The sequence below is a fragment of the Pistacia vera genome, unplaced genomic scaffold (genome assembly GCF_008641045.1).
Source record: "Pistacia vera cultivar Batoury unplaced genomic scaffold, PisVer_v2 Contig461, whole genome shotgun sequence".
In the NCBI taxonomy this organism is placed as follows: domain Eukaryota; kingdom Viridiplantae; phylum Streptophyta; class Magnoliopsida; order Sapindales; family Anacardiaceae; genus Pistacia; species Pistacia vera.
The window spans coordinates 1,269,571-1,297,170 of record NW_022196292.1 but is presented as its reverse complement, the minus strand read 5'-3'; the positions used below and the strand labels follow the sequence as shown (position 1 = coordinate 1,297,170).

The 27,600-nt window shown below is 37.2% G+C and overlaps 1 protein-coding gene across 1 annotated transcript in view; it reads right to left on the bottom strand.

Moving 5' to 3' along the window:
• The window catches only part of LOC116145439 (protein DETOXIFICATION 24-like), a 32,056-nt gene that overhangs the window by 4,187 nt on the left and 269 nt on the right, over positions 1 to 27,600 (bottom strand). The window contains exon 2 of the mRNA XM_031430897.1: positions 27,421 to 27,512. Within this exon, the coding sequence (XP_031286757.1) occupies positions 27,421 to 27,512 (92 nt within the window). The remainder of the gene's footprint in view (positions 1 to 27,420; positions 27,513 to 27,600) is intronic.

The window sequence follows — 27,600 nt, the reverse complement described above, 5'->3', positions numbered from 1 at the left end:
GAAAAAAAGCTAGAATACAATGGTGCGGTGGTAGAGGTGGGAATTTGGGACCGAGCCCAAAAAACCGATCCTTGGAGGCCTAGTCCTAAACCCGGACCAGGCCCATGGAGGAGCGCCCGGGCCCTGGTTCGATCCCTCCTCCAGTCTTAGGCCCAAGCCCAAACCCCTTTTCCCTTTTTCCAAAAGCCCTTGGACAAAATCCAAAAACCTCCTATAAATATTGAAATTGATAAAAAATATGAGGGTTAAATTGATATTTTACCAAATAAAAAAAAAGTAAAATGAATTACACATGACCGTTGGGTGTTGGCTACCAACGGTCAGGGGCGAGTTTTTTTTTTCCAATTTCTTCTATAAATTAAATTAATCTCTTGTTCATATTATTATTCAATTTTTTCATTTTAATTATTTATTATTTTATCATAAATTCATAATAGATTCCCGAAATTATGCATTTGGAGGATTATCCTCAAATGAGTTTTACGTTCATCCACCAAAGAAATGGAAGGGTTCAATCCATTTTCACCCTTTCCGAAGGCAGCAACTGCAATTCAACAACCACATTCGGTCGAGACTCGGTGCAGCCAAACACAAGTGAGTTACAACTCCACGTCCTGACCCCGACCGTCAAAGAGGGACGTGTTCGGGGTATGGCGATACTTCACCAAATCAAAACAAACAAAGACAAATGGGGAGGGAGAAGAAACGTGCGGGGTATGTAATTTATATACAACCATTATCGGCATTGAGAACGAGACTTCGACGATGTTGCGACAGTTGGAGAAGAAGCACCCCCAATTAATGTAGCTATCTGGTTCATATTCAACCGAACTCGATAAGCAAATTGAAACTCAACTTAATTTTAATCCACAATCCTCAACTTTGTCAACATGGCAATACAATGCACTCCAAGCATGAGAGGAAACAGCAAGATACATAGTTGCTACGGACTCTCCCATTTCTTTATATGAAAATCCTTATTTTATTCACATGATTAAAAATGCATTTTGTCCAGCATATACCCCTTTAGTAAAGGTACAAGTTTTATGACAAAATAAATGTTCAACTTAAAAACAAATTTCAAAATTTTAGGAATATATTTATTGCACTTACTTCAGACATATGGGCTTGTAGATCAAAAACAGATTTTTTAATTGTCACAATACATTACTTATATCACAGCAACAAAAATTGATAGGTTTTAAACCGTTATATACTGCACATAATGCTGACACTATTTATTTTACAATTATTGAAGTTTTACAAGAATATGTATTAACAGATAGAGTTGTAGCGCTAACGCTAGATAATGCAGTTGTTAACACCGTGGCTATCTCTTTATTTGAAAAGAGATTGGATCCGCGTGGTGAAAGCAAATTTTTTCACCAGAGATGTGCTTGTCACATCATCAATTTGTTTGTTAAAGTAGATTTAAAAGCTATAAATTCAAAGATTGAGAGGGTGTGCACAGATATCGGATTCATCATCAGTGGTAGTAATAAAAGATGGCAGGAGTATGTCAAATATTGTAAGTAAAAGGACTCACCGATTCGACCTTTGAAGTTATGTACAGACATACCTATCCGTTGAAACTCCACCTACTTGATGTTGGAAAAAGTTTTGCCAACCACAAGACAAATTACAGATTTCTTCCAGGAAGAACTATCCGGAGGAAGTTGTCAACTATGATGATTAGACAGTTTGCGAACTTTTTTATTCATTTCTTAAAGTTTTTTATGATTACACTAATAATTAAATGGTATTTATTATCCTACTACTAATTTAGCGTTAGATATTTTGCTTCAAATTTCTAAAACGTTTGCTAAATATAGATATAATGACGTCTTAATGGAAATTATTTCAAAGATGGAAAAAAATATGAGAAGTATTGGTTAGATATTCCATTCTTATATGGATTAGGCTTTGTTGTAGATCTTATGTTTAAATTACATGTAGTTTATTATATAATTATTAAGATAGGCCAACATTTAAGATATGATTATATGTCGTATTTGACTAACTTTAAGAAAAAATTGGAAAGCTTTTTTTCTTTATATCAGAGTAGGTACAATGGAAGTGGAACATCCAGCAAAGACGACTAGCAGGACCTTGATGAAGACATCTATCAAGGATCGAGCATGTGAACGTATATGGAACATGGCAAAAGTAGAAGCTCTAGCTCGTACATTTGATGTGGGGAAAATAATGTTAAATTAGGATTTAATTAGAATTTAATTTTGTTTTTGTTTTTGTTTCCCTTTCTTTATTTGATTTTCTTATTTATTTAGGGTTTCATTTAGGAATTCAAGTAGTTTTCTATTTTAATTAGGAGTTTAGTTGATTTAGGAAGTTTTAATTTAGTTAACTTTTACTTTCTTATTTTATAATTAGTTTCTTGTTTTAATTAGTCTTTGTGTTTAAGTAGGATTTTATTTCTTTGTTTAATTAGAGTCCTATTAGGGTTGGCTATAACTACCCTATATAAACATATTATTTGTTTCTTTTGAGAATATAGAATATTCAATACATTATTAAGATTTTTCTTCAGATTTCAAATTTTAAGTTTCTGGATTGAAACTTGTTTATCAGTTCGAAAGGTATAGTCGAGTGCTAGCCTTGTTTTATCACGCTACTCACTGCGTCAACGAGTGGCTAGATTTTTTAAGACAGAAGATGTTCTTTAACCAATGAGATGATTGAAGTGATAACGTGTTTATAGGATTTGACTAATGCAGAGAGAATACTACAACACTACCTTGAAGATCCCGAACTACTCGAACTCTTTAGGAACACAAATTTGAATGATGTAAATGAATAATTTAATAAAAACAAAGTTATTTAATTGTTTATTTATGCAGTGTGATTGTGTGAATATTACATTAATGTTAAAATTAATTAATTAAATTATCTCTTTAAAGTTTAAATTTAAAACACCCTATATTTATAAATAATTATTAATTATAATTAACCATTAATTTATTTATTATTTTTTAAAATTAATTAAAAATTTACTAATATCCTCCTAAAAATTACATAACCCCTCCCTATATAATTTTATTTGGTCTCATCCCAACGGCCAAACCCAGATCCGTTTGGGACTAGTCCCTGCCTAGGTCTAAACGGTGGTACCACAAGCCACTAAAAGTTTGAGATGTGTCAATTTCATTAAGAACTCCCTTTAATGTTTTAATATTTATTTTATAATTCCAAATTTCAAAGCTTAAAACTAATTTTCTCTCACACTTGTCGTTCTTTCACTTCTCTCCACCACAGTTCTTTCTATCTATAGTTTCCTAGGTTTCAACTAGGGGTGAAAGTCTAACCAAGTCGCTCGAGCTTGGCTCGTTAAATGCTCAACTCAGCTCAACAATAGCAAATCAAATTCGAGCTTGGCTCAGCTCAACTACAGTGTCGAGCCGAGTTCGAACACAGCCTTGATCGACTCGAAAAGCTCACAAGTTTCAGGAAGCTCAAGGGTGCATTTGATAGTTTTGAAACCAATAGGGGGCCAAATGAACTTTTATAGTTTTTAAAATTGAAAATCCACCCAACATATAAAAATCAATTTGGGAATTTTGAAAATTGAAAAAAAAAAAAAAAAAACCCTAAAACTACAACCGCTATGTCTATCTACTCTACTGATTTGCCCCTATCTCCCCCTATTACTTTCAAGATGAATTTCCTGGTGGCAAGATCGATAGAAAGGCGAGATTTTTCGATTTCGGTGTCATCCATAATGAGGATTATATATATATATATACATATGTATATGTATATATATACATATGTATATGTATATATATACATATGTATATGTATATATATACATATGTATATGTATATATATACATATGTATATGTATATATATACATATGTATATGTATATATATACATATGTATATGTATATATATACATATGTATATGTATATATATACATATGTATATGTATATATATACATATGTATATGTATATATATACATATGTATATGTATATATATACATATGTATATGTATATATATACATATGTATATGTATATATATACATATGTATATGTATATATATACATATGTATATGTATATATGATATATATATTTTAATGGGGCTGGAAAGTAGGAGGAGTTGTGACGGGGTTGGTACTAGTAGAGTCAACCATGAGAGTTAACGTAGATGGTCTTTTGCAGGTTGAACATGAGAGGCCCATAAGACCGATTCAGGCCTTGAAATTTTTCATGGGCCTAGGACCATGAGTGATTGGTCCCATCCCAACGGCCAAACCCAGACCCGTTTGGGACTGGTCCCTGCCCAGGTCTAAACGGTGGTACCACAAGCCACTAAAAGTTTGAGATGTGTCAATTTCATTAAGAACACCCTTTAATGTTTTAATATTTGTTTTATAATTCCAAATTTCAAAGCTTAAAACTAATTTTCTCTCACACTTGTCGTTCTTTCACTTCTCTCCACCACAGCTCTTTCTATCTACAATTTCCTAGGTTTCAACTAAGGGTGAAAGTCTAGCCAAGCCGCTCGAGCTTGGCTCGTTAAATGTTCGACTCGGCTCGACAATAGCAAATCAAATTCGAGCTTGGCTCAGCTCAACTATAGTGTCGAGCCGAGTTTGAACACAGCCTTGATCAACTCGAAAAGCTCACAAGTTTCAGGAAGTTCAAGGGTGCATTTGATAGTTTTGAAACTAATAGGGGGCCAAATGAACTTTTATAGTTTTTAAAATTGCAAATCCACCCAACATATAAAAATCGATTTGGGAATTTTGAAAATTTAAAAAAAAAAAAAAAAAAAAAAAAAAAACCCTAAAACTAAAACCGCTATGTCTATCTACTCCACTGATTTGCCCCTATCTCCCCCTATTACTTTCAAGATGAATTTCCTGGTGGCAAGATCGATAGAAAGGCGAGATTTTTCGATTTCGGTGTCATCCATAATGAGGATTATCTTTTTTTTTTTTTTTTTAATGGGGCTGGAAAGTAGGAGGAGTTGTGACGGGGTTGGTACTGGTAGAGGCAGCCATGAGAGTTAATGTAGATGGTCTTTTGCAGGTTGAACATGAGAGGCCATAAAACCGATTCGGGCCTTGAAATTTTTCATGGGCCTAGGACCATGAGTGATTGGTCCCATCCCAACGGCCAAACCCAGACCCGTTTGGGACTAGTCCCTGACCAAGTCTAAACGGTGGTACCACAAGCCACTAAAAGTTTGAGATATGTCAATTTCATTAAGAACACCCTTTAATGTTTTAATATTAATTTTATAATTCCAAATTTCAAAGCTTAAAACTAATTTTCTCTCACACTTGTCGTTCTTTCACTTCTCTCCACCACAGTTCTTTCTATCTACAGTTTCCTAGGTTTCAACTAGGGGTGAAAGTCTAGCCAAGCTGCTCGAGCTTGGCTCGTTAAATGCTCGACTCAGCTCGACAATAGCAAATCAAATTCGAGCTTGTCTCAGCTCAACTACAGTGTCAAGCCGAGTTTGAACACAGCCTTGATCGACTCGAAAAGCTCACGAGTTTCAAGAAGCTCAAGGGTGCATTTGATAGTTTTGAAACTAATAGGGGGCCAAATGAACTTTTATAGTTTTTAAAATTGAAAATCCACCCAACATATAAAAATCGATTTGGGAATTTTGAAAATTGAAAAAAAAAAACCCTAAAACTAAAACCTCCCTGTCTATCTACTCTGCAAATTTGCCAGTATTCATTATCGATTGTATTATTAATTAGTTGGAAGATGCAGACTTGCTTATTATATCAATCATCTCAAAATTTTCTTTCAATAAAAGTTCTGTTCAATCACAATTTNTTTTTTTTTTTTAGTTTTTTTAATCTTATGATATTTTTATATAACTTTCAAGTCGCCGAACTTATTGTTTACTGACTTTTAAAATTATTATTTAATTAGGAAAAATGGTTTACATTAAAATAGTATTAGTATGTGAGATGAGGATGGGGTGTGGAGAGAGTGTTGAGTTTTAAAGTGAAAATTTAGTACGAAAAGTAAGTGTTTTTGTGCGTGCGTGTGTGTGAGAGAGAGTGAGAGAGAGATGGCGTGTGGAGAAAAAAAACATAAGAAAGAGAGATTATTGTATAATTAAAAATTGATTCAAAACATAATCTTACGGTCTTTTTGGTTCATTATTCTAATAGTTTTTAGAATAATATTTTGAAAAAAGTTAAATTGGACGAGTATTATGATGTATGATTTAGAAATTAACAAAAATATCTCATATATTTATTTATTTACTAAACACCCCCATAATAAAATATTAAAAGTTAATAAAAATACCCCTAACCCACCTATTAAATACGGACAATCGGCCACCACCGCCGGAGGGTGGCCGGAGTGTTTTTGAAATTTCTAAAAAAAATATTTAGGGGTGTTTAGTTAAATTAACAAATTTAGGAGGTTTAAAAAAATTAAAATATATAAAATATATTTTGAGAATAATGACATTTTACTGTTTAACTTTTTTGGGGAATATATTTTGAGAATAATGATATTTTACTGTTTAACTTTTTTGGGAATACTAATAATAGTATTCCCAAAAGCGAAACAAACGAAGCCAATTTTCTCACAATCGCAACATAGCAACTCGTAATTGGACAGACAGGATTTATTACGAGCTGACTAAAGTTATGAAAGAAAGTTTATGAGATTAGATTTGTAAATATTGTATTGCCCATGACACAAAGTTTGACGAATTCAAAGGCAAGTATGTAGACACTTAAAGGATGAGTAATGCTACAGTTACTAGAAATAATACATCAAATGACGTAGTTTAATCCTGACTATTAATTAATATTAAATTATAATTAATCGGTGATTATGATTGTACCACATCATTTAGTACATATCATTTAGTACATAGATTCAGTACACTACTCTCTTTACTCTATTATTTCCCTTCAAGATTTGAAAAGAGGATAATAAATTGTGGGAACACTACCCGAGGCAATTAGAAGCAGTAAGACAAAAAGTTTAATAAACCAAGGCTGCAAATGGGATCTAGTCTCCATAGTAGGGCCTATTTATGGAGACATTGTTACATAGGATAATAAAAAGCTATCCTAAATTTGACGGAGCAAAAAATGAAGAAATTACATCCAGAGTAAGTAATAGGCATGACATGAAAATGTACACACAGATAGAAAGAATGAATGGAGGATATAGGGCGAGGTTGTGGAGAGAGATTTGGGTGGGGACGTGGGGTTGAAAGTTAAATACAAATAGTGTTGTAAAGACATGAAAGTCGTTGGAGGGAGAGAAAGTCTCATGATCATGAATTCATGATGGCCAATTCAATCAACATCTTAACGCATCTTAAATTTGATTTAGTTTTCAGGCTTGATATTTAAGATTTGGCTTTCAGATGAAAGAGTTGACTGTCAGTTAAAGTTAGAACGATTGTGAGTAAACAAATATACAGGGTAAGGATCAAAAGAATTAGGTGAAGACAAACTATGTGGATAACAAATTTAAGTATGATGTATATCAGTTCTTATCTTTAATTATATCGAAATACTTAACCGCTCCAATAATTATGATTGATTTGTCCATAATTATAAAAGTAATTAAAAATAACACTGTTCTTGTAGTCTTTACGTCTGTCATGAAAGGAAGGTACTTTTTGAAAAGAAATAGATAAAACATGCACGAAAAGAAGAAGAAGAAGATGAAGAGAGAGGTTTATGCTTTAGCCTTAAGGATGACATCATAGAAGATATTAATATTATTAGTAAAAACATGGGATCGTTTATCTTTTAAAAATGTAAGTGATAAAGAGAGAACTTACATAGCCTGCCTGAAGTTTCTTTATAAAATTGAGAGGTGTATTTCAGAGGGTGGAAAGAGAGGAACTTTTGATACTTATTAGTGTTTGAGGGAAAGTCGTAATAGTATCCTACTCGTTTATACAATGCTGTTTCTAACATGTGGCGTGAAGAAACACTTGATTATTTAATTTTAATAACTAGATTGAAATTATATATATATATATATATGTTCAGGATTGATCAATAAAATGAAGTAGTCTTAATAAATTAGATTTGGGTTTGACGTTTCAACAGTTGAGTTACACCAAACAGGTATCTTGACTGTTAGGTTATATAGTCCGAACTACAAGCAATAACCAAGGAATTAAGAGTAAGATGAAAATATATGGATGACAAACGCCTTAAATGAAAATGACCATCAAACTGACTTTGAATATATATGCTACTGCTAATTAAATGAACTGTCTGTCACTTTGACGCATTAAACTAATATTGTCTTGGCTTTGCTTTGAGTATATCTTCCGTGAAAGAAAAGTACTCCATCGGCAAGAAAAGAATCACACGATGCAGAGAAGATTTAATTTGGGTCATGTTAACGTTTCTGAAGGACTGGAGTAATGAAACACATATCTTTAGATACAAACAATTGTTTATATAAATTGACATGTTTTGTACTCATTAAACTATTTCGTTTATTTTGATCCGTATAATTTCCGAAAAAGAAAAATTATTTCAAGAATTTATTTGTGTTGATGCTGAAATCTCTCGTGCCCTGGGTTGGGTCCCCACTCGCCTTGGGGTATTTTTGTTGGATTTATTACAAATCAACAGTAAAACAACAACTAAACAGCAACCTTAAGGCGGCGTGCAAATGCACTGTCCTTCAGGATCAGATCTTTATGGTGCAAATGCACTGTCCTTGACGTAGACTCTATTGTGCTTAAGTCAGACAAGTAGTCCTTAGTGAGGCAGACTTATATTTAGAAAGAAATGAGCTTATTTTTGGTATATATTGCTAGATTGTACGGAATTTTTTAGGTGAGGGATGCGTAATAGCTAATGGCAATTAATGTTCACCAAATTTCATGAATAATCATTGAGAGAGCTTTTGTCACTCAGATTTCGGAGAACGGAGTTGTGGAGAGTCCTTGTTCTTTGCGTTCTCTTAATTTCTCCAAAAGAGTAAAGTTATGGAGTCTCCTTAGGAGCCCATTTGTATTTATTTTATATCTTATATAGATCCTGCCACGTCTCGCTTTGATTACATGCAACCTTTGTGCAGTGGCTGGGTGGCTGGTGGCTACTGGCTACCATGTGACTAATAGGCGACTGCCATACAGCTTATGTGGACTAGGTTTATTTGTATTGGGCTTACCCTTTGCTCTGTTTTTAGCTTTCTACTTCTTGTTGGGCCCTTTCTATAGTATTGGCTTAGAAGGACTCACACAGCTCCACATATTATAATAATAATAATAATTGCAATTATTGTTTTAAATTTCTTAATACGTATATTAGGGTGCATAAATTTTGGCCCTTTGATTAATTTCTGTAACTATTGGGGACAAGGTAATTAAAAATGTTATAGTTGCCCGAAAACTGACAGATTATAATAATTATGAGCACAATAAATTTCACTTAACAATTTTTTCTTTTTTTTTTTTTAGTTTTTTTAATCTTATGATATTTTTATATAACTTTCAAGTCGCCGAACTTATTGTTTACTGACTTTTAAAATTATTATTTAATTAGGAAAAATGGTTTACATTAAAATAGTATTAGTATGTGAGATGAGGATGGGGTGTGGAGAGAGTGTTGAGTTTTAAAGTGAAAATTTAGTACGAAAAGTAAGTGTTTTTGTGCGTGCGTGTGTGTGAGAGAGAGTGAGAGAGAGATGGCGTGTGGAGAAAAAAAACATAAGAAAGAGAGATTATTGTATAATTAAAAATTGATTCAAAACATAATCTTACGGTCTTTTTGGTTCATTATTCTAATAGTTTTTAGAATAATATTTTGAAAAAAGTTAAATTGGACGAGTATTATGATGTATGATTTAGAAATTAACAAAAATATCTCATATATTTATTTATTTACTAAACACCCCCATAATAAAATATTAAAAGTTAATAAAAATACCCCTAACCCACCTATTAAATACGGACAATCGGCCACCACCGCCGGAGGGTGGCCGGAGTGTTTTTGAAATTTCTAAAAAAAATATTTAGGGGTGTTTAGTTAAATTAACAAATTTAGGAGGTTTAAAAAAATTAAAATATATAAAATATATTTTGAGAATAATGACATTTTACTGTTTAACTTTTTTGGGGAATATATTTTGAGAATAATGATATTTTACTGTTTAACTTTTTTGGGAATACTAATAATAGTATTCCCAAAAGCGAAACAAACGAAGCCAATTTTCTCACAATCGCAACATAGCAACTCGTAATTGGACAGACAGGATTTATTACGAGCTGACTAAAGTTATGAAAGAAAGTTTATGAGATTAGATTTGTAAATATTGTATTGCCCATGACACAAAGTTTGACGAATTCAAAGGCAAGTATGTAGACACTTAAAGGATGAGTAATGCTACAGTTACTAGAAATAATACCTCAAATGACGTAGTTAATCCTGACTATTAATTAATATTAAATTATAATTAATCGGTGATTATGTTGTACCACATCATTTAGTACATATCATTTAGTACATAGATTCATTACACTACTCCTTTACTCTATTATTCCCTTCAAGATTTGAAAGAGTATATAATTGTGAACACTACCCGAGGCAATTAGAAGCAGTAAGACAAAAAGTTTAATAAACCAAGGCTGCAAATGGGTCTAGTCTCCATAGTAGGGCCTATTATGGAGACATTGTTACATAGGATAATAAAAAGCTATCCTAAATTTGACGGAGCAAAATGAAGAATACATCCAGAGAAGTAATAGGCATGACATGAAAATGTACACACAGATAGAAAGAATGATAGGATATAGGGCGAGGTTGTGGAGAGATTTTGGGTGGGGACGTGGGGTTGAAAGTTAAATACAAAAGTGTTGTAAGACATGAAAGTCGTTGGAGGGAGAGAAAGTCTCATGATCATGAATTCATGATGGCCAATTCAATCAACATCTTGTTTTTCTTTTTTCTTAATAATTTTATCACTTGGTTTGTTTCTTCTCTTTTAAGTTAATGATTTATGGTTGAGATATTATGTGAATTTTCTTTTTTTATTATTTATGACTTATTCATCATCTACTTTATGAACAACTAAACACCATAAAGATATCGTATCAATTCCATTACTACTAACAAACCTTTCAGGCTTCAACGCCATCGAATCTCCCAAACCTCTGAGTCCACCTATTAAAGTAAAATGAAGCATTTTTGGGCACCAAAATCCATCCAGAATTACATTAAAATAGTATTTGTGTCTTTTGATTAAAGTAAAATGAATGGTCAAAATGAAATGAGGTGGAAATTATAAATTTATAAATTAATTTATATTTATTAGTTTTCTCATATTTTTAATGCAATCTCTTTCGTCATTTTTGTAAAAAAAAAAAAAAAAAAAAACTTCACTCCTAAGTCCTAACTTAAGTTTTTCAAAAATATATTATATTATATAATATATTATATTATATAATATATATATATAATATATATATATATCTATATCTATTCCCTTATAATTATACAATCTGTCACTCACATATTGTCTTCCATTCATTCAAAATTTTAATAAACAATTTTTTTGCCCTTTTAGTAAGTAAAAAAAAAAATCCTTAAATATTAATTTTGTATGAAATTAATTAACCACCTTCCTTCATTTTAATTTAATGGTTGAGATGGTTATTAGTGTCTAAATAAGTCAATATTTAGTCACAATCCTGAATCACACACACACACACACACACACACCACACACCACAGATATATATATATTATATATATATATATATATATATATATATATATATATATATATATATATATATATATAATATATTATTATATATAATATATATATATAACACGGAGAGAGGGAGAGAGAAAGAACAAAACCTCTCTATAATGATACTCTATATAGAAATAAATTTTACATAGTTATAAAAAATTTCAGTCTTAATTTAAGATAGTTATAAATAAGAATAAACTTTACATTATAATAAGTTATAATTTTTCTAATTCTCGCCTTAAAAGAAAGTTATAATCTCCTCATAATAATAAAATTAGTTTATCTCACCATCTTGAAAATATATATATATATATAATTCAAAAAATTAAAAGAAGTTAAAAAATGACAACCGAGTTCCAACAAAAAACAAAAACACCAGTCACGCGCACACATATATTTGTAAATTGTAAACAAACACTATGTACATGAATTACAAGGGAAGAGAATTAAAATTTTAGAAACAAATTCATATCCGAAGACCTTTATTCCATAGTCAAGTATGAGGTACTTCCTTGGCTGAAGTTGAGAATCTTTAAGATTTTGGGGATTTTGAAATATCTTGACCTTGTAGTTGTAGGTTGTAAAGCTTAAGTTTCCTAATAAATATTGAAATTCTAACTTATAATTTTTAGTTTCGTTAATGCTGAATTTTTATACCAATAACCTTGCACGTGCAAAATGTTAAAAAAGTCTTAGAAATTACACGTAAATGATTATAAGAGTTGAATAGAGTATTGTTTTCACAGTAGCATGCAAAGACGTAAAAATAAATAAGACAACAAAAGTTTTTATAGTGGTTCGGATGTTTAAAGCAAATTCTACATCCACGGTTTTCTTTTATATTGGTGTATTCCTAGTTATTAGCCAAGATTATAAGAGGTCGCGAACTGCGATCTAGGTTGCAGGTGCTTGGTGTTCTAAATGTTCTTAAAGAATATCAAGCTAGTCTTTTTCCCGTGGTGTATCTTTGTTATTTTCTTTGTAGAATTTAGAGAGTCTGATCCCAATTTTGTGAGGAGGAGTTGCTTACTTATACCAACTGAGCTCAAGGTAATGATTATATTTTTACAAGTAGGTTGGTGCTGTACAAATCTCTCATGTCTTCCCATTGGTTGAGAACTTAAGAAATATTCTTAAATTAAATGGGGCTTGGACAGGTGTATGAATCAAATTCATTCACAAACAAAACTTGAGTCGACTGAGTTGTTGACAGCTATATTCTTTCTGTCTTAGATGACGTGGCAGACTCTAAATGGTGCAAAGTCTTCTTGAACTTTGCTTGGTGCTCATAGACATAGCTTATGTCAGTTCTGATTTTTTAGGCATAATAAATTTTATGCATCGTAAATTGTCTCACTAATTGACTTTTAATAATATGAAATTTATGAATTTTGAGGGTAAAAATATGTAAATGGAGTGCACTTGTTTTGTGATAACTGATGACATGATCAGTAGGGAACGTGATTATAAGTAAATAAAAATAGCATTTTGATAATTATATTTGTGACAAAATTACTGTAAAGCATCCAATCAGCCTTTTTTAAGTGAAATAAATAACAAATTAAAGTAATATATGTTGATGTCAGAATTTGGATATTGGATGTCAATGGTGTTTCCGTCGAAATGGACGACTGTAATCTCTCCTCTTGATGGACTTGGGGCATGGTTGGCTCCCATAGTTAGTCTTCTTTCTTCATTAAAGCGGGAGCTAAAATAACCTATAAAATGAAAAGAGTAACACTACAATCACTAACACTTCTTACTAACTTTCTCTCACTAATGCCATGTGTCAACTCACAATTTGTCAGTTTACATGGGTCTTGCCTGTCCAATAATGGGTCCCGCCTAACTAAGCTAATCACAAACTCCCACATGGAGTTAATAAGAGAGGTTAGTGAGAGGGGTTAGTGAGGTTAGTATTATTGAAATGAAAAACTAAAGCATTTATGGGTCAACTTTTGAAATAATTTATAAGATGTTTGTTTCACTTAATTTTTAAAAATGAGATATGACCAATTTAAAAAGACCAAAATAGGTGTTTTCTAAATAATTTTATTCTTAAACATATTAATTTTTTTTTTAAACTAACAAGTTTAAAATTATAAAAAGAAAAAAAACCAACCAGCAGAGATGCTGGCGAGCTTGTTGATGGTCAATGGGTTGACATTGCCGGTACCATTGCAGTTGTCAATCGGCGATTTATGCGATGGCACCACTAGCGTCATTGTCCAATAGTGCAGTGTTTGGCGATAGTTGGTTGGAAAAGCTTGGCTGAAACTTTTTTGCCTATTGTGACAATATTTACCATCAAATATCTCCCTTATAAATCAATGATCAAAGGTTCCTGAGCTACTGAATAAGATGGAATCCTTGTTTATATGAAGAAGTCATATATAGGAGATGCGAGATTTCATCGTAGCTCAAAATTATGTTCACAACCATGAAATGATGAAACACAACCTAGTCACTTTGTTTTGATAAGGTTGTTGTGTTGTCTGCCTTCATGGGGGTGATGAATCTCAAATCACTAAAATGAGAACTTTAGGGCAGAGACACTTGTGCATTAGATATGCATTGAACTGGACCAAGTGAAGTTTATAATTTTCGTGTAACTGTCGTAACGGAAGACATAAACTTCACATCTTATGCATATTAGGGCAAAGACACTTGTGCATTAGATATGCATTGAATTGGACCAAGTGAAGTTTATAATTTCTATGTAACTGTCGTAACGAAAGACATAAACTTCATATCTTGGCACTTTGGCATATGTAACTTAATCCTAAGTAGGTAGTGTACCTTTGTTTGGTAGACGGTAGTCTTTGGTTAGAGTAGAAGGTAAGACCCTGTTGTTTAATAAGTCAATACCTTGGCTGATTGGGATTATAGTGCTATGGATCTGAGAACACTATTCCATAGATATGGAATTTATAACTCTGAAAGGTTTGGGAGCACCGTCTTGTGGGTTTTACAAGGTCATGAATGATGAGACTTGGCCAAACGTTTAATGAAACGTTCATTAAACATTTATCATTTAATTTAGTGGGAGGAAAACTGGTCGCAAGGATAATATGTAACTAGAAGGGTATATCGGTATAGTGACCTAGTTCCAATTATAGGTGTTCCATGAGGGTATATGTGTAGTTGTTGCTAAATAGAAAGACTTTAAGGAAATAATTTAATCAGATTAAATTGTTAACGTTTTTGATAAACAAAGTGTTTAATTCAGGAGTGTAGCGTGGTCCCTATAATGGAGTTGGACAACGTTAATCCATTCGGTACCTTACGTTTATGAGATAAAGGGGTAAGGAACCGAGTACGTAGAAGCCTTTTATTAAACATTTCCATATGATTCTCCTAGGTAGCCAATAAAAGTTACCTTGAACAATATGTGTGTAATGATATTATGATTTAATCTGAACTATTTAGAATAGTTTGGGAGATTAAATTGGGAAAGCTATAAAGGCATTCATCAAGTATATTAAATGTTTTGATACATTTGTAGCTAGAAAGAGACTTACATGATTGTCATGTAATGCACGAGGATGATGGTAAAGTTTGGCGAGTGCGATCTCATCCCTGAGATCGCTTATCACGAGCTCGAACGCAAGCTGATATTATTAGCAAAGAAACACTTGCATGAATGTCATGTAAAGTCTTGGACTTAAATGTTGATGTCCACTAGTAGAATTGAGCAAAAGCAACCTCAACCTTGAGCTTGCTTATCGTAAGCATGAACTTGAGCTCGAGTTACCCTATGTTTTAGTATGGAATGCAAACTCGAGTATGAGACTTGAGCGCAGTACTGTAGCAGCCAAGCCAAACTTAAGTAAGTAATTACTTGGCTTGGCTCAACACATTTCCCCATATAATTCCATTGACTATATAAAGAAGCTAAAGTCACTATTACATGCAATCAAACAGTTGAGTTGTAAGATCAAGTTATTAATCCCAGAAATTCTATCAAAAAGATTTCCAAACATTCTTCTTTCATATTGTGTATTTTGAAAATTGTTTCAAACACAGATCAACAAAGGAATCACATATACAAGCTTCAGAAGGTGTTTCGAAAAGTTTTCTACACCCATTCGTTTCATCGAGAAGGCTTCGATCATACCTTAGGAAAGTCCATTGGTGTCAAAACTTCACCGGGAAGGTAACGATCATTCTCACCACTCGTTTTAGTAGATCTTGGGGTTTAGGTTAGAGTCTGCCATAGTTTGCATGTTGGATGTTTTATGGCGACTCTTTATTTTTCCTAAAAACCTCATCACTTTCCTCTTCTCTATGGAGACCAGATTTGGTCGTCAATGGTGTTGGTGGCGGTGGTGGAGTTGCAAGCAGAAAGAAGGGGTTGGGTTATGAGAAAATTTTGAGATGTGAAGGGTTATTTGAAACTTTATTAATTTTGGGGAGTGAGAGAGATTAGAGTTTATTATTTTTTGATAAAAAGACCTAAATACCTTTTTAACTATTAAATTTAACGTTTGAAATTTAAAATTAGATGGGAATTTATAATTTATGAAACCACGGGTGTAGATTCGCCAAACCTTCTGTCGCTAACTGTCTTTTACTTTTTGATTAAAAATAAGAATCTTTAAAGTGGTATAAAATGACAGAAAAAGGGTAAATGCTTTCTTATAAGCCACTTTATCAAAATTTGTCCACATTCTACACACATAAAAAAAAAAAAAAAGACAAATCTTTTTCTTTTGATATGACTTTGTTAATATCATTTCACCTTTAATTTGTTTAAAAATCAAACCAATTTTATAGAAAGTAAATTCATAGCTTCTTTAAAAATAGAATTCAACAAATTCATTGCATAATTCTTTTATTTTTCCATAAAGATATAACTGACTGGTTATTTTTTTCTAAAAGAAGTTATTCTTGATATAGTCTATTGAATGTATTGTCCAATTTTGAATATGGTATATTAATTTTTTTTTTTTTGGGTCTTAATATATTCCTTAAAATAGATATTAAAAATATATGAAGTAGCAATGTTAATATGTCAAAAGAAAATTTAATATAAGAAGCTTTTTTAAAAATTTTATTTTAAAAAGGTCATCGTTATCATCCATGAGGATTAATCAAATTAAAAAATATCTCTTGCGATTTTAAAAAATCTACAACGTTAGAATTTATTATATGACAAGTTAATGAATATTTACTTAATTGTTTTTATATTTGTTTATTTTAATATAAAAAAAAATTATCGATAAGAAGATTTCATTTGTATGTATAAATTTTTAGCTTTTAGTCAGATAACAAAACTTTAGATTATTAAGAGACATTATATTCAGAGTCTCTCACCAAGTGACTATGTATTACATTTATAATTTATTGGACTTATAATCTGTTTAATAGACTCTAATAATTATGTCAAGAGCTGCAGAGAGGCATATATATTAATTTATTTTTGTTTGTGTTTGTTATGTCTAAAGAATGCAGGGCTGACGTAAGGTCCAGTCAGCGTGCAAAAGTTAGAGCATGGGTACACGCATAGTCAAGTCACGTGAGGAAAGGAGTAGCCTGCTTTTGTCAGAATAGTGGGTGCGTGCCAGACCAGCCAGAAGTTGTGGTGATTCCACGTGTCCAATCCTTGCTCCAAATCGCGTAAATTACTCTGGAAGGTGGGACATGGGACATAAAGGCAGATTTGTACGGATAATCCCACCAACTCACAGATTCAGTAATGATAACTTTAATCCATCCCACTATAAATTGAGGGCTCCTCTCTCATTTAGGGGATTCGATTTATTCTACTTTTGATTAGCTATTCTCTCTCAAGAATATATATACGCATTCTCTCTCTTGTACTATCATTTGTAAGTCAGTCCGCTAACGCGACCTGACCTCTATCATTAATACAAACATCAGTGGACGTAGGACTTGCTTCCTTATCATCCGAACCACTTTAAAAGTTGTTCCCATTGCATTTACTCTCATTTTCTCTTACATTCATGTGTGTCTTCTGAGCCAGCTCAGCATTTCACATGTGCGTTTCGTTGGTGTCAAAATCACGCATCAATAGTTTGGCACTAGAAGGAGGGGCCTGATTTAGTGTTGATCCTTCATCAGGAGAATCTCTAACTTACTGGTCCTACAACAGAAAATGGCCCGCCAACCTGAACCTGAGCGAACCAACCAGGGTGCTGAGGGGATCCCCTAAGTCCAGGAGGACACCTCTTCCAAAATACCTTCAGTTCTGCAAAATGCCACGGGGGATATGCCATCAAGTTCACAACTTGACCCTACCATTAGAAGCTACTTGGAGAGGTTCGACAATACTCTCCAGAGGGTCAACCGAAGGTTGGACCGTTTGGACCAAGGCGTGCCAACCAAATCAGCTGGGGTGGTGCAACCACCAAAAACGCCTGCAGGTCGCGCAAAAGCGCGACAAAGGGAGATAGCCCGTGCCGCGAGCATGCAGCTCGTCGGAGAAAGGGCAAGCAAGTAGCGAAGAATGGGCCTACGGGCTCCAAAGGGCTGGCGATCACCAACCACGTCCCGAGTAGAATACCCGTGGTGTTGAGACTCGGTGAAAAGTCACAAGCCAAGCCGTCCCATACCACGTCGTATGCACACCCCATAAAAGTGCTAGGCGGGGTGATTCTTATCACTGCCAGCAAAACGACCCTAGTCGTCATCGTGCGAGAGGTTCCCACACTTTGCGGGGCAGCTCGTACCACCATGAAGGTTGTGACAATTCCCCGCACCATTCATCGCTATCACACGGCTCTAGCCAGTGTGTGTCAAGGGCGACCGAAATTGCTGGCCAAGGCGAAGCGGAATCCGACCTCTGGACTTTTCTCAACCGCAACCGCGAAGGTCGGACTCGTATGGGAGAAAGCAATCCCCAGATAGCTCCGCTGCCTCAGATTGAGGAGTTACAGCAAGCTCTAGACCAGCTAAGGGCTCAGCAAAACGAGTAGGGGCAGGTCGCGTCCGCGTCCCCTTTTTCTCCGGCAGTGTTAGCCGCCTCACTCCCATCAAAATTTAGAATGCCCAACATGCGGGCGTTCGATGGAAATTCTAATCCGTAGGATCATTTATATGAATTCAACGACCTGATGGAGCTTCACCAAGTCTTAGATCTAGCAAAGTGCCGTTGTTTGGCAGTAACTCTGACCTCTCATGCCAAACGATGGTTCAGGTCACTCCCAGCGGGATCGATCAACTCGTGGCCTCAAATGAGCGCAACATTCCTGAGGCATTTCCAAGCAAATCGAAAGTTCTCGATGCCTTTGAGCTACCTCAACAATATAAGGCAAGAAAGGGATGAATCCCTCCAATCGTATATTGATCGATTCCACAGAGAGCTTAACAAGGTAACTCACACTCCTGAGGAGTCTATTCGGACTCTCATCATAGCGGGAGTTCGCCCATAGACAGACCTATGGAAAGAGCTACAAGCTGAGGATGATGTTTCCCTCACCCGTTTCTATAACCTTGCGGAGAAGTACCTCCATATTGAAAGTTCTGTTACGGCGCTTCGCCACCACGACCATGGCGCTTCGGGTAGTGCGTCTGGTCAGGAGGACAGGAGAGTTAATCGCAGATGGGCTACTGACGATCAACGAAAATGAAAGAAACCACGCTATGAGCCCAAAAAGTCTTATGTTCCTGTTCCTCGTCGCGATCGCGACAGAAATCAATATACGCCTCTAAATGCGTCTGTATCGGCTATTCTTGACAAATCAGTAGAAGCCAGCCTGCTCGGAGAGCCTGAGCCCATGAAAAATCCCTCGTCAACTAGAAACAGTAAAAAGTATTGTCGTTCCATCGGGATAATGGGCATCACACCGATGAGTACCGAGTTCTCAAGAAGGCAATCGAAGAGCTCATCAAGAAGGGGCATTTCAAGGAATATATTGATGACTCCACTCCTACACAAGAGAAAAGTCAAGGGGAACCTGGAAAGAAGCGACGTGATCGCAAAGGGGTATGCAGCCTCAATTTCATCTTTGGAGGACCGCACTTCGCGGGGAATTTGCGATGCGCCTAGGAGAGGTATGCTCATGCAGCTCATCACGACCCCATCAGTGTGATGAGTGCGTCGCGGCGACCACAGAAGGTTCGTAGGGAGGAGGAAATTACCTTCTCCAAAAAGGATGCAGTCCGACTGCATCATCCCCATGACGACGCTCTTGTTATTATGCCCTTGATAGGGTGCCATAACACCCATAGAATGTTGGTGGATAATAGAAGTGCTGTGAACATCCTGTTCCAGACAACTTTCGAAAGAATTAACCTAGACGAGGCCGACCTGAAACCCGCCTCATTCCCTCTATATGGTTTTATAGGGGACTACCTGATCCTCAAAGGAACGATCTCGCTCCCAGACAGGCTGGGTGACTTTGACGAGGTGACCAAGGTAACTAAATTCTTGGTAGTGGATTGCCCGTCCGCTTTTAATGGTATCTTGGGGCGACCTTTGCTAAGAAACTTCAAGGCAGTCACTTCGATATACCATCTGAAGATGAAGTTCCCCACCCCGACGGGGATAGGGGAAGTCAACGGATCTCAGCGTGATCTTGCGACTGTTATATGAAAGCAGTACAGATGGCGTACAAAGGGAAGGGTATCTCGCGTGGCATTCCCCGACAGGCTATGGCGATCAGCCGGACCAAGCCACGGCCTCGTCCAACCGAGGATAATATGGATCCTCGAATTCAGAAAAGCCCTTCCAGTGGGCCAGTTGAGGATTTGTCCGAAGTATCGGTCAACCAAGGCGAGTTGAGCCAAGTGTTAAGGATTGGGAGCAATCTCAACCCCCAGCTTGCCTCCGAGCTGATCAGCTTCCTCAAGGAAAATATCGATGAGTTCGCCTGGTCGCACACAGATATGGTTGGGATCAGCCTGAATATCATTTGTCATGCATTGAACATCGACAACAAAGCCAAGCCAATTCACTAAAAAAGAAGAGCGATGGATCCGGAGTGATACGCCGCCTTAAAGTTAGAGGTGGATAACCTCCTTCGAAATGGGTCCATCCGAGAAGCACTCTACCTGACTTGGGTTGCCAACCCTGTTTTGGTAAAGAAGCCCAATGGCAAATAGCGAACTTGTGTCGACTTCTCCGACCTCAACAAAGCATGCCTGAAAGATAGCTTTTCCCTGCCCAGAATCGACCAGCTCGTAGATGCCACCTTGGGGAACGAGCTGCTAAGTTTTATGAACAAATACTCGGGATATAATCAAATTCCAATGTACGCGTCGGACGACGAGCATACATTCTTTATTATAGATCAGGGACGGTACTGCTACAAGGTTATGCCCTTTGGCCTCAAGAACGCTGGCGCGACTTACCAGCAGTTGGTTAACCGGATGTTCTTCGAACAGATCAGGAAGTCAATGGAGGTCTATGTAGATGACATGCCGGTCAAATCCCATATCACTTCAGATCACGTAGCGGATCTCGCTGAGATGTTTGATATCCTCCGGCTATACAGAATGAAGCTAAATCCCCTTAAGTGCTCGTTTGGAGTGTCCTCGGGGAAATTCTAGGATACCTGGTTAACCAACGGAGAATAGAGATCAACCCCGAGAAAATTCAAGGTCTCCTCAATATGGAAAGCCTGACCAACAAAAAAGGGGTCATGAGCCTTAATGGACGAATAGCGTGCTAAGTTGCTTCATATCGAGATTAACAGATTGTTGTTTGCCGTTCTTCAATGTTTTGAAGACCAATAAAAAGTTCGAGTGGACTACCGAGTGCAAACAGGCATTCCAAAGTATTAAAGAGCACATTGGGAAGCCACCTCTCCTATCCAAACCTCTCCCGCAAGAGATCCTTCTCTTGTACCTGTCTGTCTCTCAGTTCGATGTCTGTGCAGCCTTAGTTCAGGAAGAGGAAAAGGTCCAATGGCCAGTATACTATGCGAGCAAACATCTGTTGGATGCTGAGATACGATATCCGAAAATGGAACGATTAGCCTATGCCCTACTGATCGCTTCTAGAAAGCTATGACCTTACTTCCACACCCATACAATCCATGTAATAACTAATTACCTGCTCAGGCAGGTCCTCCAAAAGCCAGAGGCATTGGGTAAATTACTTAAATGGGCCATGGAATTGAGTCAGTTCGATCTAAAGTACAAACCCAGATCGACTATCAAAGGGTAGGCTGTTGTCGACTTCATATCAGAATTTTCATATCTTCCAAGTGAGCCGGAACAACAGCCCAGTTAAGCCATTTAGGAAACTACTTAGAATCTGTCGACTTGGAGCCTCTACGTCGATGGATCATCGAACAGAAAGAGGGCCAGTGCATGCCTTCTCTTTTTAAGTCCTGAAGGGGCTTGCATTCACGGCATCCTTTGGTTCGGGTTTAAGGCAGCCAACAATGAGGCCAAATATGAAGCTCTACTCGCTGGATTGCGGTCGGCCCGAGAAATAGGCATAACTGCGATCAGTATCCACAGCGACTCCATGCTGATCGTCAATCAGATTTTAGGAGAGTACCAAGCCAAGGAAGAAAATATGATCCGCTATTTGAAGGAAGCTAAGGCCGCACTCGAGTCGTTCAAGCACTTCGTGACCACTTAAATTCCCAGAGATAGCAACTCTATGGTAGACACCTTGGCAAGGATAGCCTCGTCGTTGGACTCAGAAGCATCAGATAGCATTCCTGTTCGATTCATTGAGGCCTCCAATATCAGTTCGATCGAATAAGCCATGAATATAATATAATCAGATTCCTAGATGACTCCCATCATTCAGTATCTCAAGGACGGGACCTTATCTAACGAGAAGGTCGAGGCAAGGATTTTGCGAACAAGATCTGCTCGTTACACCCTCATCGGAGACCAACTGTACAGACGAGGGTTTAGCGCCCCTCTCCTCTAATGTGTGACTAGCGAAGAGGCAGATTACATCATGAGGGAAATACATGAAGGGATTTGCGGTAATCACACCGCCGCACGATCTCTTGCCAACAAAGTTGTTCGTCAGGGGTACTACTGGCCCCGAATCCAAGAAGACACCTACAACTTTGTCAAGAGGTGTGACAAGTGTCAGCGGTTCGTAAACATACCGCGAGCTCTTTCCCACCAACTGGTAACAATGACCAACCCCTGGCCATTTTCCATGTGGGGAATCGACCACATTGGCCCCATGCCAGTCGGTAAAGGGGGAGTCAAATATGCTGTGGTCATAGTAGATTACTTCACCAAATGGGCAGAAGCCGACCCGCTAGCCGCGATCACGACCAAAAAGCTCAAGAATTTCGTTTTCAAGAATATTGTGTGCTGCTACAGGATTCCTCATACCCTTATCTTAGATAATGGAAAACAGTTCGACAACGAGGAGTTCAAGCAGTTTTGTGACAAGCTGGGTATTCATAAAAAATTCACCTCAGTCACAATACCATAAGCAAATGGCTAAGTTGAAGCTGTTAACAAAACCATCAAGCATACTCTAAAGGCCAAACTTGGCGTAGCCAAAGGGAATTGGGCCGACGACCTACCCAAAGTCCTATGGGCATACAGGACAACTGCGAGAACCTCTACCTCCGAAACCCCTTTTTCGCTAGCATACGATTGCGAAGCGATGATCCATATGGAGGTAAGAACTAGTTCGCTATGGAGGGACTTGTACAATGAAGCCGACAACGAAGCACTTATGCAAGCAAGTCTAGACCTTGTTGAAGAACATCGCAGCAAGGCTTCACTAAGAATAGCAGCCTATCAGCAACGCGCCAAAAGGTTCTTCAATTCTAACGTCAGACAAAAAGACTTCTAGGTCAGCGACCTTGTATTGAAGGAAGTTCTCCTCGGTACTAGAGAACCAAGTGCGAGAGTGTTGGGACCAAATTGGGAAGGCCCATACCGCATCAACAAAGTGATAAGGCTGAGGACTTATCACCTAAAAAGGCTAAATTGTTCCATAGTACCGCGAGCTTGGAATGCTGAACACCTTCGACCTTATTATCAGTAATTCCGAACTCAGTTTTCCTTGTAAAGATTATTCTTTTATCTTTGTAAATGTAAATCAGTATTATTTTGTTTGCTTGTAATAGTCTTCGCATGTAACTTTGTTCGTATAAATGTGTTATCATGTTCGCAACGACTTGTTCCAATATCATAAGCACTTAGAATGTAAACTCATGTATAATAAAGTGAACAGAAATTGTAAAAGCAAAATATATTTCATTAATGTAAAGAGTACAACAGGCAAGACGGTACAACTGTTAGCCCTAATCTAACTCCTGGAAGACCGACCTCATCATCCTAAGGCTGGTCAGTTGGGGGCTTCTCCGAGGTGTGTCTCAAACCCTCTATCTAATTGGATTTTCAGGCGGTCGCCGCTTCATCATCTTGCCACGCCATGGACATGCGAGTTTCCCACCAGTCCTCTGGGAGGTCGGACATATCAATGCGCAAATTCTTCAGTCGTAAGGCATAGATAGACTCGATCGCCCATTCGACAGCCTTCTCCTCGATCTTCGCTGCCTGATTCTGTATCTCTTCAGTCAGGGAAGCAACTTTTCCCTGACTTGCTTGGAGTTCGGCCTTGAGAGCTTGCCTTTGCTGCTCGGAGGCATCCCTCTCTTGTTATGCTCGAAAGGCTCGGAAAGAGGTCGTTTTGAGCTCCTGGTCCCTCTTTCCGACCTCCTTAGAGAGTCTGACTATGGTCCTTTGCAGTTTCTTTGCTTCCTCGCCATGCTTCTCAAGCTCAGCTTTTTGGAAGTCCACCATACGAAGAGTCGCATCCTTTTCGCTCAGGTACCGGTTCGCCAACTCAAAGGATAGGTTTCTTTCTGCTTTGACGGCTTCCAGGCCTCGCTTGAGCTGTGCGTTCTCTTTCTTCAGTGCGACCTCCCCCTTTGCAGCTCCCAACCGAACCTTCTCCAGGGATAGTTGCATGGAAAGCAGAGCATGCGAACAAGAAAAAATAGCAAGTTAGTTTATCAAAAGGAACTAAGGGAAGTCCTCGCCGAGGATAGTTCGTTTACCTTGGTCAAGTGCTAGAGTGATGTGGACATTAGGTCCACGTCGCTGGAACCTACGAACTGCTCGAATGCTTCCAAGAGTCTGCACTCCAGCAAAGTGTAGACTATCGGCTGTAGGTACTCCGACAGGTTCCCCAGCGAGTCCAGCACTGGAGTTTCCTTCTTCCAGCATTCAACAGGGGTCGTGTTGGATTGATCACCTTTGACGTTTGGCTGTGACCTCTCGGGTTGATCGCCCTCGGATTCGGTCTCTGACTCTTCGACCTGAATTTGCCTTCTCTTCTTCTTAGCTCGTTGAGCTGTTGTTTTTAGCCTAGGGCTAACAGCCAATGGCTAGGAAGCCTTCGCAGGTCGGATTGGTACGTCCTTTGATGCGTGTTTCTTACAACATGCAAAAATGTAGCAAGCATACTAGTCGCTCAAGTAATAAAATAATGAGTAGGATATCGTTCCCACGAGGATTGTTAGCAAAGCACTAAGTTTCCTAATGTTACCAAGTTGAAGCAATCGAATTCTTTGGATTGGTGGGAGCTAATTTTAATTAAAAACAACAATGAATTTTAAACAAAGATTTAAAACTTAATTAAGAAAGCAATATGAAAACACGGAATATCAATTCAAGCAAAACGGGTAGGGTTTTGACTTCATTTGGATTTTTATGGGTTAAACCTAAAAATTACACTACATTAACATTCATGCGCAATGGTTGTAAATCGAAATCACTAATATGTTAAACATACCCTCTCGGGCTATGTTTTCCTATTCATCCTTATTAACCTTCCGCACCCAACAAATTGAAGATTAACAAATCCAAACTCATTAAGTAAAAGAATCCTAAAATGATTTCATTAATTCTTGAATCTATCTCTAGCATCCAATACTATAATGGTGTTTACCCAAGAAGCCTAATATGAATTATTTCTCAATCTCATCATGTTCATCATATAAAGCATTAAAAATTCAGAGTAAACACACAACCCATGCAGATTCATATGAAAATAAAACAATCAAACACTTAACCCATTAAAATCCAAACTACAATCAAAACCCTAACCCATAAAAGATTAGTTCATAGCTAAATCAATAATATAAAAATGAAAAACGGAAATAAACAAGTTCGACATAATGAAACTGAGATGAAAGATAAGAAATCTCCCCAAAAGATGAATCCTTTAGTCAAAATCCGAATCTTCTCCCTTTAACAAACCAAAAAGCTCAAAGTTTTACTAAGAAAAATGCAAAAGTGGCTAACCCTAAAAAGATGAAGACCCCTTGGTAAAAGGTTAAGTTTTTCTTTTATACTTAGTCCAAATAACCCAGCCAAAACACGCACAAAACGAAACTGTGCGTTTAACAAAACTGGAAAAATTGACTGTCACCGCGGCGAAGAATGAAGCAGACACATTCGTCCCTGGCTTACTTCGCTGCGGCGAAGACAATTCCTTCGCCGGGGCGAAGCTTCTTGAAAAGTTCTGAAATTACAAAACTGCCACTCTGCTTGCTTCTTCGTTCGATTCTTCGATTCTCGGTGCTCTTCCTTGGGAACAAGCTTCATCATGCTTTATCCTACTCAAGAACTCTCCAATCATCTGAGATCCACTAATTTCTGAGTCAAAACTATCCAATTTTGTCCTTATTTGCTCAAAATGTCCATTTTAACCTGAAACACGAAAAGTAAAGAATTAAGCAACAATTCAGGTCAAAATGCACTAGAAAGTACCTGAAATATGACAAAAAGATCTAATAAAAACTGTATAATTTACGGATTATCATCATTCGAAGGTTGATCCTGAGAAGTTCCAACAGGTCGCACCGGGGGGCTCGATGTGGCGCCTTCAGCCAGGGGAACAGTAGGAGCAGCATCGGCCGCCTTGGTGGTCCTTCCCCACAGAAAATTGAATTGCCTTCATCGCGACGGCTTTGACTGCTTCGGAGGCATGGTCGCTGCATGCGAGCATCGTTAGCAAGAATAATTCATTGCACGACCAGAAAAGACCCAATTAGCAAGACTTACACAATGGGGGCTCTAAGGACGCTCTTGCACTGAAGAAACCGTATTTTCGTAGATTCGCTGTCGACACGAGCTTCTTTGCGTCACTATTAGCTTCGGGCAGGAAGCCGAAAGCTACAATCCTGTCCGGATCAAAGAGTAGCCCTGAGTCGGTCGACTTGTTAACTGCCAAAAAGAAACATGTCATTAAGAAAAGGATGCACTTCAAATTTAATAAATTCGCCAAGGGAAAAAAACCTACTCGGGTCCTGAAAGCGGCAATGGCCATTGTAACGAAAGAAGAAAAACTTCGTTTAGTAGGCCCCTGCGTTGCTAGGGTAATTGTGTATCCTCGCTTCTATAGTAGGTCGTCTGGACAATAATAAGAATCCTTGTCCTTGCTCTTTTTCAAGTAATACGAGCAGCCGAACTCTATCGCAGTTAGCTCGCCCAGCCCGTTCTCATGGCACGCGATGTACATGGCGACAACAATCACATACACGTTCAGCGTGAGTTGCATTGGCGCAATCCCAAAGTGATCCAGTAACGACCTGACAAAAGGGTGGAAGGGGATCAACCCCTCACCCTTGAAGATCTCCTCGGAGATCGTAGTCATCCTGCTTGATGGGTATCGGGATGAGTGGGTCCTATCATAGAAAACTTCCATGTCGACACCATACTGCTTTGTCACCCTCTCGAGCTCTTCCTCGGTGAGTACCAAGTAGACTCAGGAGTGACATTCGGAGTACCCTGCGAGGACGAATCGATTCCTTCCTTGGATATGATCGTTGAGGGGTACATTCTACTGGTCTGCAAAAGCGACAAGCAGAGGGGGTCATTTAGCCATCGTACGCTATTCCGTATGATGACGTGGAAGGAAACAAGCTCCCTAAAACCT